Source organism: Microcebus murinus, chromosome 28 (assembly GCF_040939455.1).
Source record: "Microcebus murinus isolate Inina chromosome 28, M.murinus_Inina_mat1.0, whole genome shotgun sequence".
Classification (NCBI taxonomy): domain Eukaryota; kingdom Metazoa; phylum Chordata; class Mammalia; order Primates; family Cheirogaleidae; genus Microcebus; species Microcebus murinus.
In genome coordinates, this window is record NC_134131.1 from 7,515,495 (window position 1) to 7,532,114 (window position 16,620).

At 36.5% G+C, this 16,620-nt stretch overlaps 1 protein-coding gene across 8 annotated transcripts in view; it reads left to right on the plus strand.

The window, feature by feature from the left end:
• CHL1 (cell adhesion molecule L1 like) overlaps positions 1-16,620 on the plus strand; it is a 190,260-nt gene that overhangs the window by 124,703 nt on the left and 48,937 nt on the right. For 6 of the 8 annotated variants that reach the window (XM_075998462.1, XM_075998459.1, XM_075998466.1 and 3 more), the window contains exons 6-9: positions 6,407-6,529; positions 7,884-8,054; positions 9,024-9,071; positions 11,891-12,017. In XM_075998462.1, coding sequence (XP_075854577.1) covers positions 6,407-6,529; positions 7,884-8,054; positions 9,024-9,071; positions 11,891-12,017 — 469 coding nt within the window. The remainder of the gene's footprint in view (positions 1-6,406; positions 6,530-7,883; positions 8,055-9,023; positions 9,072-11,890; positions 12,018-16,620) is intronic. The other 2 variants (XM_075998465.1, XM_075998464.1) reach the window with 1 other exon arrangement.

Genomic DNA, 16,620 nt, shown 5'->3' on the forward strand with positions numbered 1-16,620 from the left:
CAGTCTCCTGGTATTTATTATTCCTTACACACAGAAACTTTTACATACAATGCTCTGTTTTCTATTTTCAACAACATTGCAGTTGAGTTTGCTAAGGAAGAGTGAGAGAAAAACAAACAAACAGACAGAATGTACCATTTTTAAATATGTGGAAAACCATCTAACTAAATGTGTTTTCCAAGAAGTGACATAGGGAGTTTGTTGGTGAATTATTCAACAAATCTTTCTTAAGCTCTTCACATGTGCTAGCCATTTTAGAGTGATTTGGGACATGACAGTGAGCAGAAACAAAGACCCTCCCCAAGAAATGGACATCCTATGGACCTGACAGCAGTGGGTCTGGAAAGGGTGAAATGCAAAAATAAATATTCCTATTTTTGCCCATTAATACTACCCATCCTTCAGGGCCCAGATTAGCTTTTTTTAACGTAGCATTCCTAGCCTATCCTAGCCTATGCTGATTTTTCTTTTCTCTGATTTTTTAAATAATTTTTATGAGATATTATCTACATGTCATAAATTGTGCATGTTTTAAGTATATAATTAACTATTTGTTTATTCATTCATTCTTTTTTTTTTTTTTTTTTTTTTTTAGAGACAGGGTCTTTCTATGTTGCCTAGGCTAGTCTCGAACTCCCGGGCTCAAGCAATCTTCCTGCCTCAGCCTCCAGAGTAGCTGGAACTCCAGAAATGTACTACTGAGCCCAGCCAATAAATTTTTTAGTGCTTTTTTATTAGCCTATCATCATCATAATCTAATATTAAAACATTTCCATCATCACAAAAATATTTCTTGTGCCCATTTGTTCACACTCCCCAGGCTTTAGGCAACTACCAATCTACTTTCTGCCTTTCTAAATTTACATTTCTAGCCATTTCATATAAGTGGAATTATATAATATATCAATTTTTCCTTATATCTTCTTTCACTTTGTGTGTTTTTGAGGTTCATCTATGTTGTAAAATGTATCAGTAGTGTGTTTCTTTTATTGCTGAATAGTATTCCATTATATGGATATGACATATTGTTTATCCATTCACCAATTGATGGCCATTTGGACGGTTTCCACATTTTGGCCATTATAAACAGTGCTGCTGTACTATTTGGGAGAGTGTATTGATTGTTATATGCAATTAATTAAGGATCCTTAAAAATGAAAAAGATACAGTGGGTGTGGTCATTAATGCCTATAATCCCAGCTCTTCGGGAGGCCAAGGTGGGAGGATCCCTTGAGCCCAGGAGTTCCAGACCAGCCTGAGCAACATATAGGTAGACCACATCTCCACAAAAAAAACATAGGAAAATTAGCCTTCACAGTGGTGCTCATGGGTAGTCCCAGCTACTTGGGAGGCTGAGACAGGAGGATTGCTTGAGCCAAGGAGTTCAAGGTTGCAGTGAGCTACGATGACACCACTGTACTCTAGCTGAGCAACAGAGTGAGACCCTGTCTCAAAAAAAAAAGAAAGAAAGAAAGTTATCCTATCTTATTCTTTCTTCTCTGCATTGTCTTCTTGATGCCTCAAGAATGCATATTATTAGTGACTAATTTATTGGTTGATAGGCTGAAGAATGAAAAAAAATGAATGAAAGTAATAATACAATTTCTACATGCTATTAAAATAATTTAAGAAATGACAGACTCAGGGATGAAATCTCTATAAATTATCTAATGAAAACCAATGAGAATTACTAATGTGCTAAGTTTCCCCATTTCCATAGCTTGCTCAGTTTCTTCGGGACAACTGCCTTAAGATAAACCCTGGCTTTGGACCGGTCTGATTTGGTAGAAGTAGGGCAGGAAAAGCAGGATATGGTAGCTTGTGCTAGATTCTTTTACTAATGTGTAAGGAGATCAATTTGTTCAGCTGGGAGTGCAACTTTGAATTTTAAAGGTTTAATTAAGTTCGAGGGTTTTGCTCTCATTCGTCAGAGTATGTGAATGACTGGAATGAAATGGGCTGAATTGGGTGTCCTTCCTTAGCGTGAATTCATTAGGAGCTCCTGGGCTGAAAGGCAGTGTTATTTCTCTGTAGTCCTAAGTGGATTAATGGAGTACTCTACAGGAAATGGGAATCAATTAGATCTCTTTACAGATGGAAACCGGAGTTGGAGGAGATGCAGTATGTGAGCTCAGTAGCATGCATTCGTGATAATGATGCCAGGCTGTAAGCAATTTGCCAAGTGCATTCAAACAAAATGTAAGGCACTCAAAAGCTCCCCACGCTAGCCTGTAAACAGAGTGAGAAGTCAAAATAGATAAAGCTTGTTGGCATAGGAAGATGAGTCCAAGGATGGGCAGAGAAGAAATCATTTGATAAAGAAATCAGAGGTTCTATGTGAAACACACAGCATTTCTTCCCATCTCCCCCCCTACACCCCCGCTCCAAAAGTTAATTCAAATACTTGCATAAGATTACAGAAGTTGTTAAGACATACAGGAAAAATCAAGAGAGGCTGCAGAGGAAAATTCTTTGTCCCTTTGCTCCCCTTGTAGCCAACATGTGTTGAATACTTTTTAAGTGCGTGGCTCCATTTTAATTGGTTCACATGAATTACCGTATTGCAATTTTGACACAAATCAAATGAGTTAGGTGTCATTGTATTTCCCATTTTATGGATGAGGAAACCGAAATGCATTAAGTAACAGGTTCAAGGTCACATAGAGAGAGATGCAGCCAGGACTCAGCCCCAAGCAGCTGACTCCAGAGTTCAGGTGTATAACCTAATGCTGTACAGTGGTGCCTACGCTTTGATCATTCAGGCAAACATCCGCTAGATCAGCAAGAAGGTGTTGTACTTCTTTGTTGAAAATAGCTTAGTCGTACCGTAGCAGAAGCATATGGAGTTGGGAGAATACAGGGAAAACTTTGATTTATTCCTTGAGTGCCAGAGGAAGATAATCTGGAATGTTCTACATCTTGTTAGTGGTTAAACATTAGTGCCTGTTTCATTGAAGTGGTTAGTTAGCACGAATTGTATTTAGTTAAATTACCCTGATGCCTTTTCATGAGTACTCGTCACTATTAAGCATGTTGGCTTGATGGAATTATACAGCTTAGGTTTTATAATATCCCTATGCTTAAGAAGCTTGTAACCTAGTGAGGCTTGTGAGGAACACAAAGAGATGAATTCAAAGGATTCCAAGATGACAAAAAAAAAGTAAAAGATGGTGCAGAAAGGTAAGGATATTGGTCTGAAGCTACATAGCCAGTCGGTTTCAGAGTCTGGGCTAGAACCCAGTCTATCCTATAGCGTATCCTAGAGATATAAATCTGTTTTCACAAGCCTTCTCTATTTCAGGTATAAAGATGGTATTTTTCCTGTATGTTACTTTGAAAGAATTGGGATGTTGAGTGTTTAAAATTCATTGACAAAAACTGAAGTTGTAGAGCTCTTGCAGATTTTGTGTTTGCAGGTTTGCCGTGTCTTGACAGGTCTCATAGTAAGACTGGTGTGCAGCTAACTTGTCTCTAAGAAAGTTCTTCCATGCTAGGTTTTAACTGGGGAAGTTTTCAAGAACCTAGATATGAATATATTTGAGTGCCTTATAGCCTTGGAGTTGTTAATAGAAATCTTTCCACTACACTGAGTAACAAATGGGAAAGTCTATTGGAAAAGAGCAAAGAGAGGGACACTACGATATGCTTGATTTGCTGATGCAAATATATTGATAGTGATGTAGAAGGGAAATTGATTTCATATAGACTTAGTTATAATGGAATTTCCAAATATTCTTCAGGTTTTGCTTAGGTAGCTACTGATGTACCAGTGATTCCAATCCTTTGCAGAGAGGCCATTCGGAATCAAGTCCAGTCTTGTTGAAGCACCGTTAAGTGATTTTGGTTTTGGTGTTTATGGAGTACTCATGTGAAATATGTCAGCAAGCTACAAGAGTAGAGTTGCCTCACATACACAAACAATTACTGTGTACCATTTATTTTTTAAAAGCATTGCATCTGTCCAAACTCAACAATGCTAATGTTTATCACCAGAGAAACACAGTAAATATCATTGGCTGGAGTTATTTTTAAATAGAGCCATTTATTTGAATTGAAATAAACTTCATACCTGCTACTGTGTTATAGTAATTAAATTCTAAATTTATTTGTGAATGTTAAAATTTTCACATTCTAGCATGGCATCAGCCTCTCTAAATAGTTTCATAGTCAAAAAATAAGACCTAAAAAATCCAAACAAATTAATATCTTTTGCAATATCTTCTAAGACCTAATATATCTTCTAAGACCTTAAATTAATTAATGTATAAATATTCATCCCTGTTTCCCAATGTTAGTTTCATCTTTAGTTAAAGGCTGTTCTGGAGATTTATGGCATGTAGTAAAGGGTTTGGTAGACTTATAAATTTTCTTTTCTTTACTTTTTTATTATTGATGCTTAGGAAGCCAGTTGAATAACATATTTACATTTTCAGCATTAGAATTTTATAATCTAGATTTAATAAATGCAGGGTTGATAGTGCTTCACTGAAAGTACTGTTTGTATCACTACATTTTTTGAAAGCTTGAGGGAGCAGCTCTCCAATTAGGGGTTTATGCAACTTATTAATTTGCTACTTCACAATAGATATTATCCAGTGAACTGTGTGTTTATATTAGGAGCTGTAAAGTTTGCTTGTTTTAGAAGAGGGTTACATGTCCTTTCCATTTTCTAATCTGTTTCCCTTCCTCTGTTGCCCCTTGTATCTGAGTATAAATAGATTCAACAACTACCACACAACACTCTAATTTCAATGCCAATGTATACTGGGCTTCAGTTATAGTGAGTAATACTAAAAAGTAATTTGAATTTGTAGTTTTGGGCACATAATAGTTTTTTTAAGTTGTGACATCTTATTTGTATAAGGTGTGCTTTCTGCAAAATGACTTGCATAACATTTGCTCTCAATTAAAGCCAAGACATTACCAAATAGATAGCTGGCATGATGTTTTATCTACAAGATCTTAACACAGTGAACATACTCAACATACTTTCCTGTCTTTTGATGGAAGTTTCATGCTATTTTATAGCAAAAATGTGATTCAAAGATGGTTGTCATTTCAAATACATTTCCAGAGATTTTCCAGGAGAAATCTGGTAGAGCGAGTTGACCAGGAGGGACTCCACTGAAGGACTGTCACGTGGCTAAATGTGTAAAAAGAACTGAAGTCTGCCTTCTGAAATTGCAAAGGCACTATAGTAACCACACTGCCCCCTGCAATGTTGAGCTTTGAAAGGTCCTTGAATTTGGACAAAAAGCAATTCACTGTAACCAGCTGGTGCATCGATAAGAAAATGTCAGCAAATTCCCTCAACCACTAAAGAGATGGATGGGGACTGAGGGGACGTAGCACAAGTATATAGGAAATGCACAAAGCTTCTCAAGAGGAAATTTTTCAGTAAATGAGTACATCTTTAGATTTCCAAGAGTAATGATAATCTGTTATGAATCATAATTTTATGAATGGAATACATAATTCAGAAATTAGGATACTCTCTATAAATTCCATGAGTTCAGGACAATTATAGATGCATTCTTAAGGTTCTTCTTCATAAGAGCCTGTGTAATTCTGTAATGCAAATTTCCCCAACAAAGTTGAAAGGTACCAATGTAATGTTCAGGCAGAATACATTTTGATATCCTTATACATATAAATACTTTCATAAAAATATTTTATGAAATGTTGGATTTCAAATGCTTCAGAGTTCTGACTTCTATTCTCATTTTAACTGCATTGCGCTTTTAGGAAACTGACTCCAATGCAGAGTGGAAACAATACATTGAAATACTGGCAAGTCTCATTTCCTACATCAATTCCATTTCATTTAAAATTTCACTCACTGGGAGGACTTCCAATGTAGAAGGCTCTCTTTGCAACTAAAAGTGGTCATGTTTGGCTTTCCATTGCATTCTTACCATTTTCCCCCATGTGGGCTTTGAATATTTTATTAGTGTGGTTAATGTTCTGTATGGAATATTTCCCAATCACATTCAAGGCCTTCCCAATAGAGCAAGAGATAGAGAATATGTAACTGCCTAAAGAGAAATAGGGGTTTGGAAAAAAATATTTCATACCTATAAAAACTAAAATGAGCAAATCCTGTGACTCAGTGTTTACACCTCTGGTCAGAGAAATATACACAAGCATAGTCTTGCCTTTTTGGTGTCACATAGCAAAACTATTTTTGTCTAGGGTTTCAAAATGCAGAAATATTTTTAAAGTTGTGTGAGGATGCACTCCAGATTCTTAAGAGTATTTACTTCTGCAGGGGAAATGAGGAACCAGCATCTGGAGTTTTGAATTTATTAAAAATGCTCAGTGTTTGAAAAAGAAGAATGTATGAAGATAATTATGACATTAAACACTAATTGTAAAATAATGTCTTAAAATATTTTTTTAATACCAGGTGTTCCAAAATTCCCAAAAGAAAAGATTGACCCTCTTGAAGTAGAGGAAGGAGACCCAATTGTCTTGCCATGCAACCCTCCCCAAGGCCTTCCACCTTTACACATTTATTGGATGAACATTGGTAAGTAAGCTCTGTTCCATCAAAAATGGGGCATTTTAGTTTCATCCATCATATGCATAGCATAATGAAACCAAAGACAAAATGCTAATATAAGGTTATGAATGTAGAATCAAATATATTTTGAAACTTATATCCATTTAAAGTCTGTCCCTAGTCATAAATATGCACTGAACCATGTATGTGAAAACACTGGAAAACCACGAACTCTATCTCTTGATTTTATCTTATTTGAAAATAAAGGAGAGTCTAACTGATATGATAAAGTATGTCTATAAAGAAAATATTTTCTATATTCCAAACAATGTACTTGCTTTTGGAATATAGTCCATGTTTTAGTTGAGGATGGAGTGTGTTTGTGTTGCTAGCTCAATATTTCTATTTTAGTAATGCCCTACCTGGTAAATGCAAGGACATGCCAAGAAATTAGTATTAACATTTGAGCTTAATTTTCCAAAAAGAATCTCTGCTGACTCTTTATTTGAAACTCCAGCTTCTTATAAAGTCCACTTCTAACATCTGCCTCAGCAGTACTACCTAAGTATTTTTTCGTTTTGACCTACACAGAAACATGCTATTTTTACAGCACTCAGAAGAAAGCGAATGAAGCTACTCTGGCTGCAGCCCAATGCTCCAGACTCCAATTCCCCTCAAAATGCCCAGGGTGCATTCAGGACAGGGAGATTAATGTCACAGACATCACTTTTGAGGAGCTCTGTTTTAAAGAAATACGATTCTATGAAAAGTCAAAATCAGGCCATTATCTGAATTGACCAGTTTTCAGTTAAGTCTATACAGAGGTAGAGGTCTTGATGGTAAGGAGTTTACCACTGTGTGTCTACCTGCAGGCGTCTTTGGTTAATGGTAAAAAGTATGCTCCCAGGGTTTTTTTGTTTGTTTTTTTTTTTTTTTTTACTTTTTGCTAACCCATTGCTCCTATAGTAAGAGTAGACTTGAGAGGAATGAGAACAGACAAGAAAAATAAAATCAAATAATGCCAGCATTTTGGGAGGCTGAGGTGTGACGATCACTTGAGTTCAGGAGTTTAAGACCAGACTGAGCAAGAGCAAGACCTCATCTCTACTGAAAATAGAAAAATTAGCTGGGCGTGGACCTGCACACTTGTAGTCCCAACTACTTGGGAGGTTGAGGCAGGAGGATCACTTGAGCCCAGGAGTTTGAGGTTGCAGTGAGCTATGATGACACCACAGTACTCTAGGCTGGGTGACAGACCAAGTCCCTGTCTAAAAAATAAAATAAAATAAAGAAATAATATAAAAGGAAGTAAAACAAAAAAGGGAGATGAGGTAACATAAGGGACAATTGCCCTTTTCAATGACAAGATATTTCTTTTCAGAATTAGAACATATCAAGCAAGATGAAAGAGTGTACATGAGCCAAAAGGGAGATCTATATTTTGCAAATGTGGAAGAAAAAGACAGTCGGAATGATTACTGTTGCTTTGCTGCCTTTCCCAAATTGAGGACTATCGTACAGAAAATGCCAATGAAACTAACAGTTAACAGTTGTAAGTCCAAATAATTTATCGTTTCATCGTATACACTGAATGCCAATGTATGTATAATTTCATTCTGGCTGAAGCCATTTAAAGCTGAGCTGATATTTTCTGCCATTGTTTAGTTCAACTCTAGAGACTTCATCCAAATGAAAGACATCTGCAGCTGCAGATCCACCGTAGCTCTGTCTCTTGCAGCCAGAAAATCAAATCTCAATTCGCACAGCAAATATATTTCATTTGATGTCTGTGGGATCCAGTCATTTTCAGTGGGTGAAATATACAATGAAATTCCAGGGTGTTCTAAACAAGTCTTCAGCTTTGATTCACTGTGATCTTGGAGAAATCAGCAGACTGAAAATGGGGGAGAAAATAACAGAGTCAAGAATGAATCAATATTATCATTTTTATGATATCAAGCTTTTTTTTTTTTTCTTTTGGTCCTTTCCAAATTGGCAAAGTTATTTGCATAGCTCTTCTTCCCTACTTGGTTCTGCAGATGCCAGTCTGGGTTCCCAAATGGGAAAAGTAATTAATGGGAGGATGAACCATAAGATTCAAAGAGAAGAGATAATTCCCAGCAGTTCACTGATTGAATAATTGACCCTGGTATAGTTGAAAATTGGCATTACCATTTCATTGTCCAATTTGGTCCATGATTTTTTCATTTTTATGTGTAGATACACCTTGGCTGGGCTTCACTACAACATTCACTGTAACATTGGCTGCAATTCTCTTTAATGGAGCTGTAACTTGAATCCCCTCCACTTGGATTCATCTGTGGTGATTCAAGATTAAACTCATTCTTCAATTTTTTTTTCTATATAAAACTGCTTCTTCAAGTCGATGTTCTAGTGAAGCACGGTTCTACCTCATTTTTTGTAATTTTGTAAGAGAAAAATATGACTTTAGTCTTTATTGATATCAGCATCTACCATTACATTTGTGGTTTTTTCCTTCCATTTTTTTTTTTCATTTCAGTAAAGCATGCTAATGACTCAAGTTCATCCACAGAAATTGGTTCCAAGGGTAAGTTGAACACCTATAGAGAGTGTTGGCATTTCTTTTCACTTTAAGTGGCTCATTGTCATCTCAGAATTTAAATTTTTCCTTTAATGCCTTCCTGAGTTTATTAAAATACTAATATTTCTGTTAAGGAATACCCCTTAGCATAGAGGGTCCTATTGCCCTCCTTCCCCCTTAAATATATGCAAGTAGAGTGATCTTTGTTAATATATAGCTATATAAATATAATGAAATATTTATATATAATATAATTAACATAGAAAGGATAGAAATAGATATTTAATGGAGTAATTTCTTTGGGTCTCCCAGAATGTCTCTTGTGGTATTTAAGGTTGAAAGTTCTACACAACGAAAAAAAATAAGAAAGAAATGGTTAAGTATTAAGAGAAGAAGAGAAAGCACTGGGTTTAATAAAGCTAAATGGAAATTTTTCTTGCAAGAAGTCTTGGAGTATTTAATATGCAACTGTATATTATTACTCTGACAAAAAAAATACAGTTTATAGCATTTTCCTAGTTCATTTGGCTATGAAACCTTTAATTTTTTTTTCCCATAGAATGTCTACCAGAACTTGTGTTCTATGGAAGATGCCTTAGTAAATCTGAATTATATAGGCTAGTAAGTTAGTTTTCTGTAATAAAAAGAGTCATTTCCTTGAATGCAACAAATATTCTTTATATCATCCGGGCCAGTGACTTAACTTAGATATGTCATACACTGGCAGCATCAACATATAAAAAAATATTCAACATCTCTAATCATTAGAGAAATGCAAATCAAAACCACAATGAGATACCACCTAACCCCAGTGAGAATGGCCTGTATCAATAAATCCCAAAACAATAAATGCTGGCAAGGATGTGGAGAGACAGGAACACTCTTACACTGCTGGTGGGACTGCAAATTAGTGCAACTTTTGTGGAAAAGAATTTGGAGATAACTCAGACAGCTAGAAATAGAAATACCATTCAACCCAGCAATAGTATTGTTGGGCATCTACCCAAAAGAACATAAGTCACTATATTATAAAGACATCTGCACCCGAATGTTTATGGCAGCACAATTCACTATTGCAAGGACATGGAAACTACCTAAGTGCCCGTCAGTTCATGAGTGAATAACTAAAATGTGGTATATGCTCACAATGGAATATTACTCAATCCTAAGAAATGGCAGTGAGCTAGCACCATTTATGTTATCTTGGATTAAGCTTAAACCCGTAATACAAAGCGAGACAACACAAGATCTGGAAAATGGGCTACACATCTACTCGCCATCAAATTGGTACTGACTGACTAAAACTATGGTGCTCAAAAAAACAATAGTGTTCAACAGGTGTTTGGGAGGGAGAAGACCCACATCTTAAGGAAGTGGCAAGCATTGTTGGGGGGGAAGGGATTACCTCTATCCCTTTTTAGGGAGAGGTAAAGATATACATTGTAACCAAAATGTCTGTAAAAAAAATCTGTAATTGGGAAGTGGGCAGGTGGAAGCGGGGAAGAGGAGAAGGGTGTGTACTTACACGGTGGGTTTGGTGTGCACCACCTGGAGGCTGGACATGCTAGAAGCTCTGGCATAGCGGATGGAGGGGGCAAGGGCAAGATATGTAACCCTAACAATATTTGTACCCCCATAAAATGAAGTAATAAAAAAAACAGAGCTAGATGAAGCCTCCACTTGGAGAACTCTCAGTTTAAAGGTAGACTAATTCATCCCCAACATAATTTTCTTTGAGATAAATAACTTAAACATACATATTGCTGTATATTCATAGTGTTCGATAAAAATCATTGCACATAGTACATATTCAATAACAAAACCTTTATAAGGAAGCATATAGCCAGATGGATGCTGCTTGAAGTACCTTTCATACTTCTGATAGTAGAACGTCAGCTATTTATTATCTTCCCATATTATGTCAAATCACATTGACGTTGGATGAGAAACACAATTTATGTTAACATTTAAAAATGAAGTCTACAAACACAACGAGTAAGAGGTGCAACGTTTGGAGGATGGACATGCTCAAAGCTCTGATTCAAGGGAGGAGAAGGGGCATGAGCAATATACGTAACCTTAACACTTATACCCCTATAATACGCTAAAATAAAAAACAAAACAAACAAAAAAATGAAGTCAAAATTTGCTGTGAAATGGAAGTCTCCTAATTTTCTATTGTATTTGAAAAAGTATTCTTAACAAAGTAAGAAATGGGACATTTCAATTTGCTATTAGTGAGAATGCCTGCTAATCTTTTCTTAATGTTTTTCTTTGAGAGCCTGAGACTGTAAGCAGAGTTGCCTAAAGTGCTTGATAAATTCATAGATGTCCGGTGTCTACCACAGGCTGTCTCAATCAGAATTTCTGGGTGCAGGGCCTGGGAAGCTATATTTTTAATAGGTGTCTTACCACATACTTAGGCAGATTAAATTAAAGCAACACATACAGCCATCAAACATGACCAGGTATGATTAACGTATAGACTATAAAATCATAGACATCATCAAGGGATTGCTTATCTTGAATAATGTTTGAACTTCTGAATTAGAAGACGTGGTTTAAAATTTAACCTTCATAAGACTTGGGGCTTCGTAAAACTTAGGAAACACATCTGGGGAACAAGCCATGCTTCATGGTAAGAGAGGAGTCTATTTAAATGGAAATATATTGAAATGTGTATATATACATCTATGTGTGTCTATATATACATGCATACACACACACATGCATATGTCTTAAGAAAGATTTAGTGCCACAGAATTTTATCTTAGTTTGCAAAAAAAAAAAAAAAAAAATCTGACTTTTCTCTTCTATTTTTGTAGCAAATTCAATCAAACAAAGAAAACCCAGACTGCTGTTGCCTCCTACGGAGAGTGGCAGTGGCAGTCAGTCTTCAGTCACCATCCTCAAAGGGGACACCCTGCTGCTTGAGTGTTTTGCTGAAGGCCTGTGAGTAACCTAACTCCTGCTCATGACTTTGTCCATTCAGTTTGGTAAAGAGTTAGACGCCAATTAAGAATGTGCTTGCATATACACTTTCCAGTTATTTCCTTTTTTTTTTTATATAACGATATAAAACCTATTACTTTATTTCTGAAGGAAGTAATTTGTACTTCACTTTACAGACTTCAGGCAGTAAGTGAGATTGACGTAAAATTAGATGTCTCTGTCAATTTGTGATACTGTGAATGGAGGGGACAATGACAGCATTCATTGCTTAGCCTTAGCTAAGCCTAATGTCATCCTCAAAGCATGAGGTCATTAGCAGTCAGTCCATGGCTGTCGGTACCTGCTCTCTCTCTCTCTCTCTCTGCTATATTATCTTGTCCCACTCCTGTTTGCAGTGCTACTAGCTCTTCTCCCTTTCCAGGAGCACAATTTAACTTATATTTTACCCTGCTGTTCTTTGTGCACAAGGATGTCGGGACCATATAATTTAAGAGAGTTTCACATCAAAACCTAATTAACCGAACTGTCTTCACCCCTGAAAAAAAGCAATGCACTTTTTCAAATCTTCCAAGAAAGCCATAAGGGACCTTACTTGGTCACCTCTTGAAATTGTTACATATATTCTGTACTGTAAGTCCATGTAAACAGGGACCATCTTATTTAATATTTGGTCATACAGGGTCTCCTGTTTTTACCATTACAGTTCCTCCCTAACATTGGGAATGTCATGGGAAAATGCATTCCATTTTCCTGGCATCAAATTTACTGATTTGAACCACTTATAAGGTAAGGGCTTTGGGGAATCACGTTAGTAGACTAAGATTTGACATTTTAGCAATAATATTCATTCATAACTCAGCACATTTTCTGAACTACCAGTTTTAAATTAGATCATAAAGAAAAGGAGTAGATTTTAATCATTTGACAGCCCCTAAGCTTTGTAAATTTCTCTCTCCATCCAGCAAAAATGCCCAGGTTACTTTCCTGTCATAAATGGCCAATGCATATTGACATAAATTAGTTAGATATGCCATGACATGGCCTCTGTTTAAGACATTTTTTTCTCTGTATTATTCAATGAAAACCTCAGGTTCATTTTGAATCATGATGGTAACCACCTGTTCTACTGGTCACATTCATATGTGTTTACAGTGGTAGAAATTAAATTTTTTCAGAGTTCATCACCTTGTTGGGTTGATTGTTTGGGCAGGGCAAGTCTTTCAGTAATTCTTTTTCCTTATTTCCCACGAATGCCATCATTTACCTCTTGAATTGGCTGGCAACTTCACAGACTGTCCTCAAAATAATAGAAACAGTCCCATGTGCTTTTTAGAAAATGAAGTGTCATGAAAGAACATATAAAAACAAAGTGGACATGAGAACTTGTTGTCCCCAGAACATGAAAATTCCTGATGCACTGTCATCAGAGTTTTCACCTGAAGTGTTTTCTTCTAACTTGTTTTGGGTCTATGTTGGGTAATCCTATTGGATTTGGTCCTCTTTCAGGTGAAGAGGATATATTTTTAAAAAGTTGTTTAGAGTACATTAAAACACTTGTACTAGGAGGTTTCTAAACCATAAACCTCCTCTAGTAACAAAAATTAATTATAGTTAAGACATTGTAGGGGCCAAGGCCTTTGGTTCCCTGAAGGTTCACTGAAAAATCGTTGACATGAGGCACATTGATTAATAGGAGAAAAGGCACACAAATTTATTTAATGTGTTTACCCAGGAGCCTTCAGAATGAAGATCCAAAGAAATTGTCCATTTTTCTGCTTAGATGCAACAAAGTATACACAGCAGTGTGGAAATCTGATTGGACAAAAAGGGCACTATATACTGCTAAAAAACTGAGTGGGAAAACCCAACAAGGCCTGTCTGACTAGATTCCTCTTGGCCTCTCTGAGCTTGCTTTCCTTCCTTCTGGGTGTGGGACAGGACCCTCTCTGGAACGGGGGGTTCTTATGACTTACAGTCAAACAAGATAGATCAGATAATTTCTTTATGTCCAGCTTTTACACGGAATAATTTTAGGTTTTATGGCTGGCTTTCAACAAAAGGGGTTTTGGTTTTTATGACTTGCCTTGGAGAAACGGAATTCTGGGTTCTATGGATAGCCTCAGGGGAGAACAGGAATGAGACAGGAGGGCAGGAGAAGGGCAGAGAAAATCTTTTGCTTCTGAGGCTGCTTCTAAGGCCTTCATATGTTGGGATATTGTTTTCTGAGCCCAATAACATCGTGCTACTTTTTTGTGTCAAGCACTATGCTTTGCACTTTACATTAGGAGAGGAAGGTGTTTATTCCTCAGAAGCAAGCAGTAATAGTATTATTCCTCAGGAGGAAGTGCAAGCAGGGAGTCCTACCTTTGGTGAAAAGAGTCAATTTGTGCAACAATTCTTATTCAGTCACGACCTGAGAAATAGCCATAGCCACAGACTCATGCACTGTACAAATTGTTCTGTTTTGTTGTGTGAATTCATGACTTTCAGCTAGGTATGGTTCTATTGCAAGATACTACTTTATAAACAAAGAAGTGTATAAACAAATGTTGGCCAGCCAAGGACCTGAACAAACATTTGAGATTATGATATAGTGTCTGTATATAAAAAGGGATCAAACAATATATTTTTCCTCAAAATGTTTGCTCAAGTACTGTTAGTAAATGCTCCTTAAAGTTAATGGGAATAAAAGGAGAAAAAAAAATTGGTGAGAATGTAGCTGAAAATTCTTGCCATGGTATAGACTTATCCAGAGATAAATTATGCCTCATGTTCACCTAATACTTGTAGATAATCATTTCATTTTATTGTTTCAAGTAAAAGGTGTCAGGAGTTAGACTAGTTTTTCAAAGACTGGGGTGGTGGGTGGAAGAGATCTTGCAGAAAGTGAGATGCTTGCACTATTAAAGCATGGACTCATAAAAAAAAAACCTGCTGTTTTGGGGGAACTGAGGTCCAGAGCAGCCCATAACTTGGCAAATTGCCATTTTGACAGATGGAGTGAAAAACAAGCAGTTAGGAGGCCTGGGTTATGCATCCTGTTAGGTGGCGCATTCAGGATGCTAGGAGCTAATACATTCTCACAGCTGCCTGCCTGAGCATCATTCCTGTTTCCTACAAAAGTTTGTCACGTGCTCTAAGCCTGGTAAAATATAAGATCATCAGGATTCCAGATCTGTAGGGCAGGTTAGGACCTTTAAAGGAAGGGGAAAAAGAGTAGATATGTGTAGATTCTAGGGCCTTCATCTTTACCTCCAATATTTTTTGCATGACAACTGAATCATTTTGATCATTCATTACCAATACAAATAATTTGAGAACATTGGCACAAACAATTTGAGGTAATTGCTCAATTATTAACTAGAAACCAATGGGTCATTTGACTATAAGCATATATTCTAAGAATATACAATTGGGAAGGACACAGATTATAAAGTACAAAATAACAGACATACTGATAAAAGAACAGGTTTAGAGTAGATGCATTTAAGTTCTAATACATCATTAATTATTCCAGTGGCCTTAAGCAAATTAATTTCTTGGTGCTTCAGATTCCTTACTGGTAAACTAATGATAATAATGCACACCTTTAGAATATACTCAATAACTTAAAGGTATTAATGATAAAAAGAAATGCTGACAGGAAAATTAATAAAGAATCAGACAGAAGAATCAATAACATTAGCAAAATTTTCTTCTACTTACTTATATAGCCCTACTGGGGAGGAGGTAAAAAATATCCATCAGTTAGAATCTGTAATTAATGCTTTCTACATAATTTTCAAATCAAATAAGTCACAGAGAGTACTACTTTTCCACTTATCTGGTTTTCACCGGAAGTGATTTTTCCTAAACCCAGATGGCATTATTCCTTAGCCCTATTTTCCTCCCTACCATGGTTGAAAAAATCATCATGTTGGTGTGTGACAAGTTATGACTCTGGATTTTGTTTTGTTTTTGCTATTCAGTTTCTCTGTTTTGATTGGGTGAGCTAATATTTCAAAAACCCTAAGCAAGGGAGATTTGGTTCGTTCCTCCTTTCTTCTATTTCCCACAAGGATGAGAAAGCAACTTGGGTAGCAGTGTATGTGCCACAGACTTCAACCTACCCTAGAATGGGCTGTTTGTCAGTTTAACCAACGCGTTTGTTTTTCACACCTGAGCCACACCCTCCAATATCAGCTGATATCAGCTTCACATGATTAAAGAGGAAATCATTGCTTCTCTCTTCTGACTGTTGGATCCTACTTTACTGTTTTTTCAAACACACAGGGAAGAGGGCTGTTATCTCTAGCCTCTGCAAACTCCCTACAGAGAGATTTTTATACTTGAAAAATATCTTGTAATATTATTTCTATGGGCTCCAATTATTTATCCTTTATCCAGCCACACCTAGTCAGCACTTATGCCCCTCCATAGAGGACAGAGACAATTTCTGAGGTAGTAGACTCTTAAAGGAAAGTTCAGTGAAAGAACTAGTTCTGATGCCAATGTCCACCATTGATGGAGGTATGAATATCTGTCCACTGGTAAGGTTGATGTGATTCAGTGCAATCTGAGCACGTATGTAAAAGCAATGTGGTAAAGGATGTGTCCTGAGGGT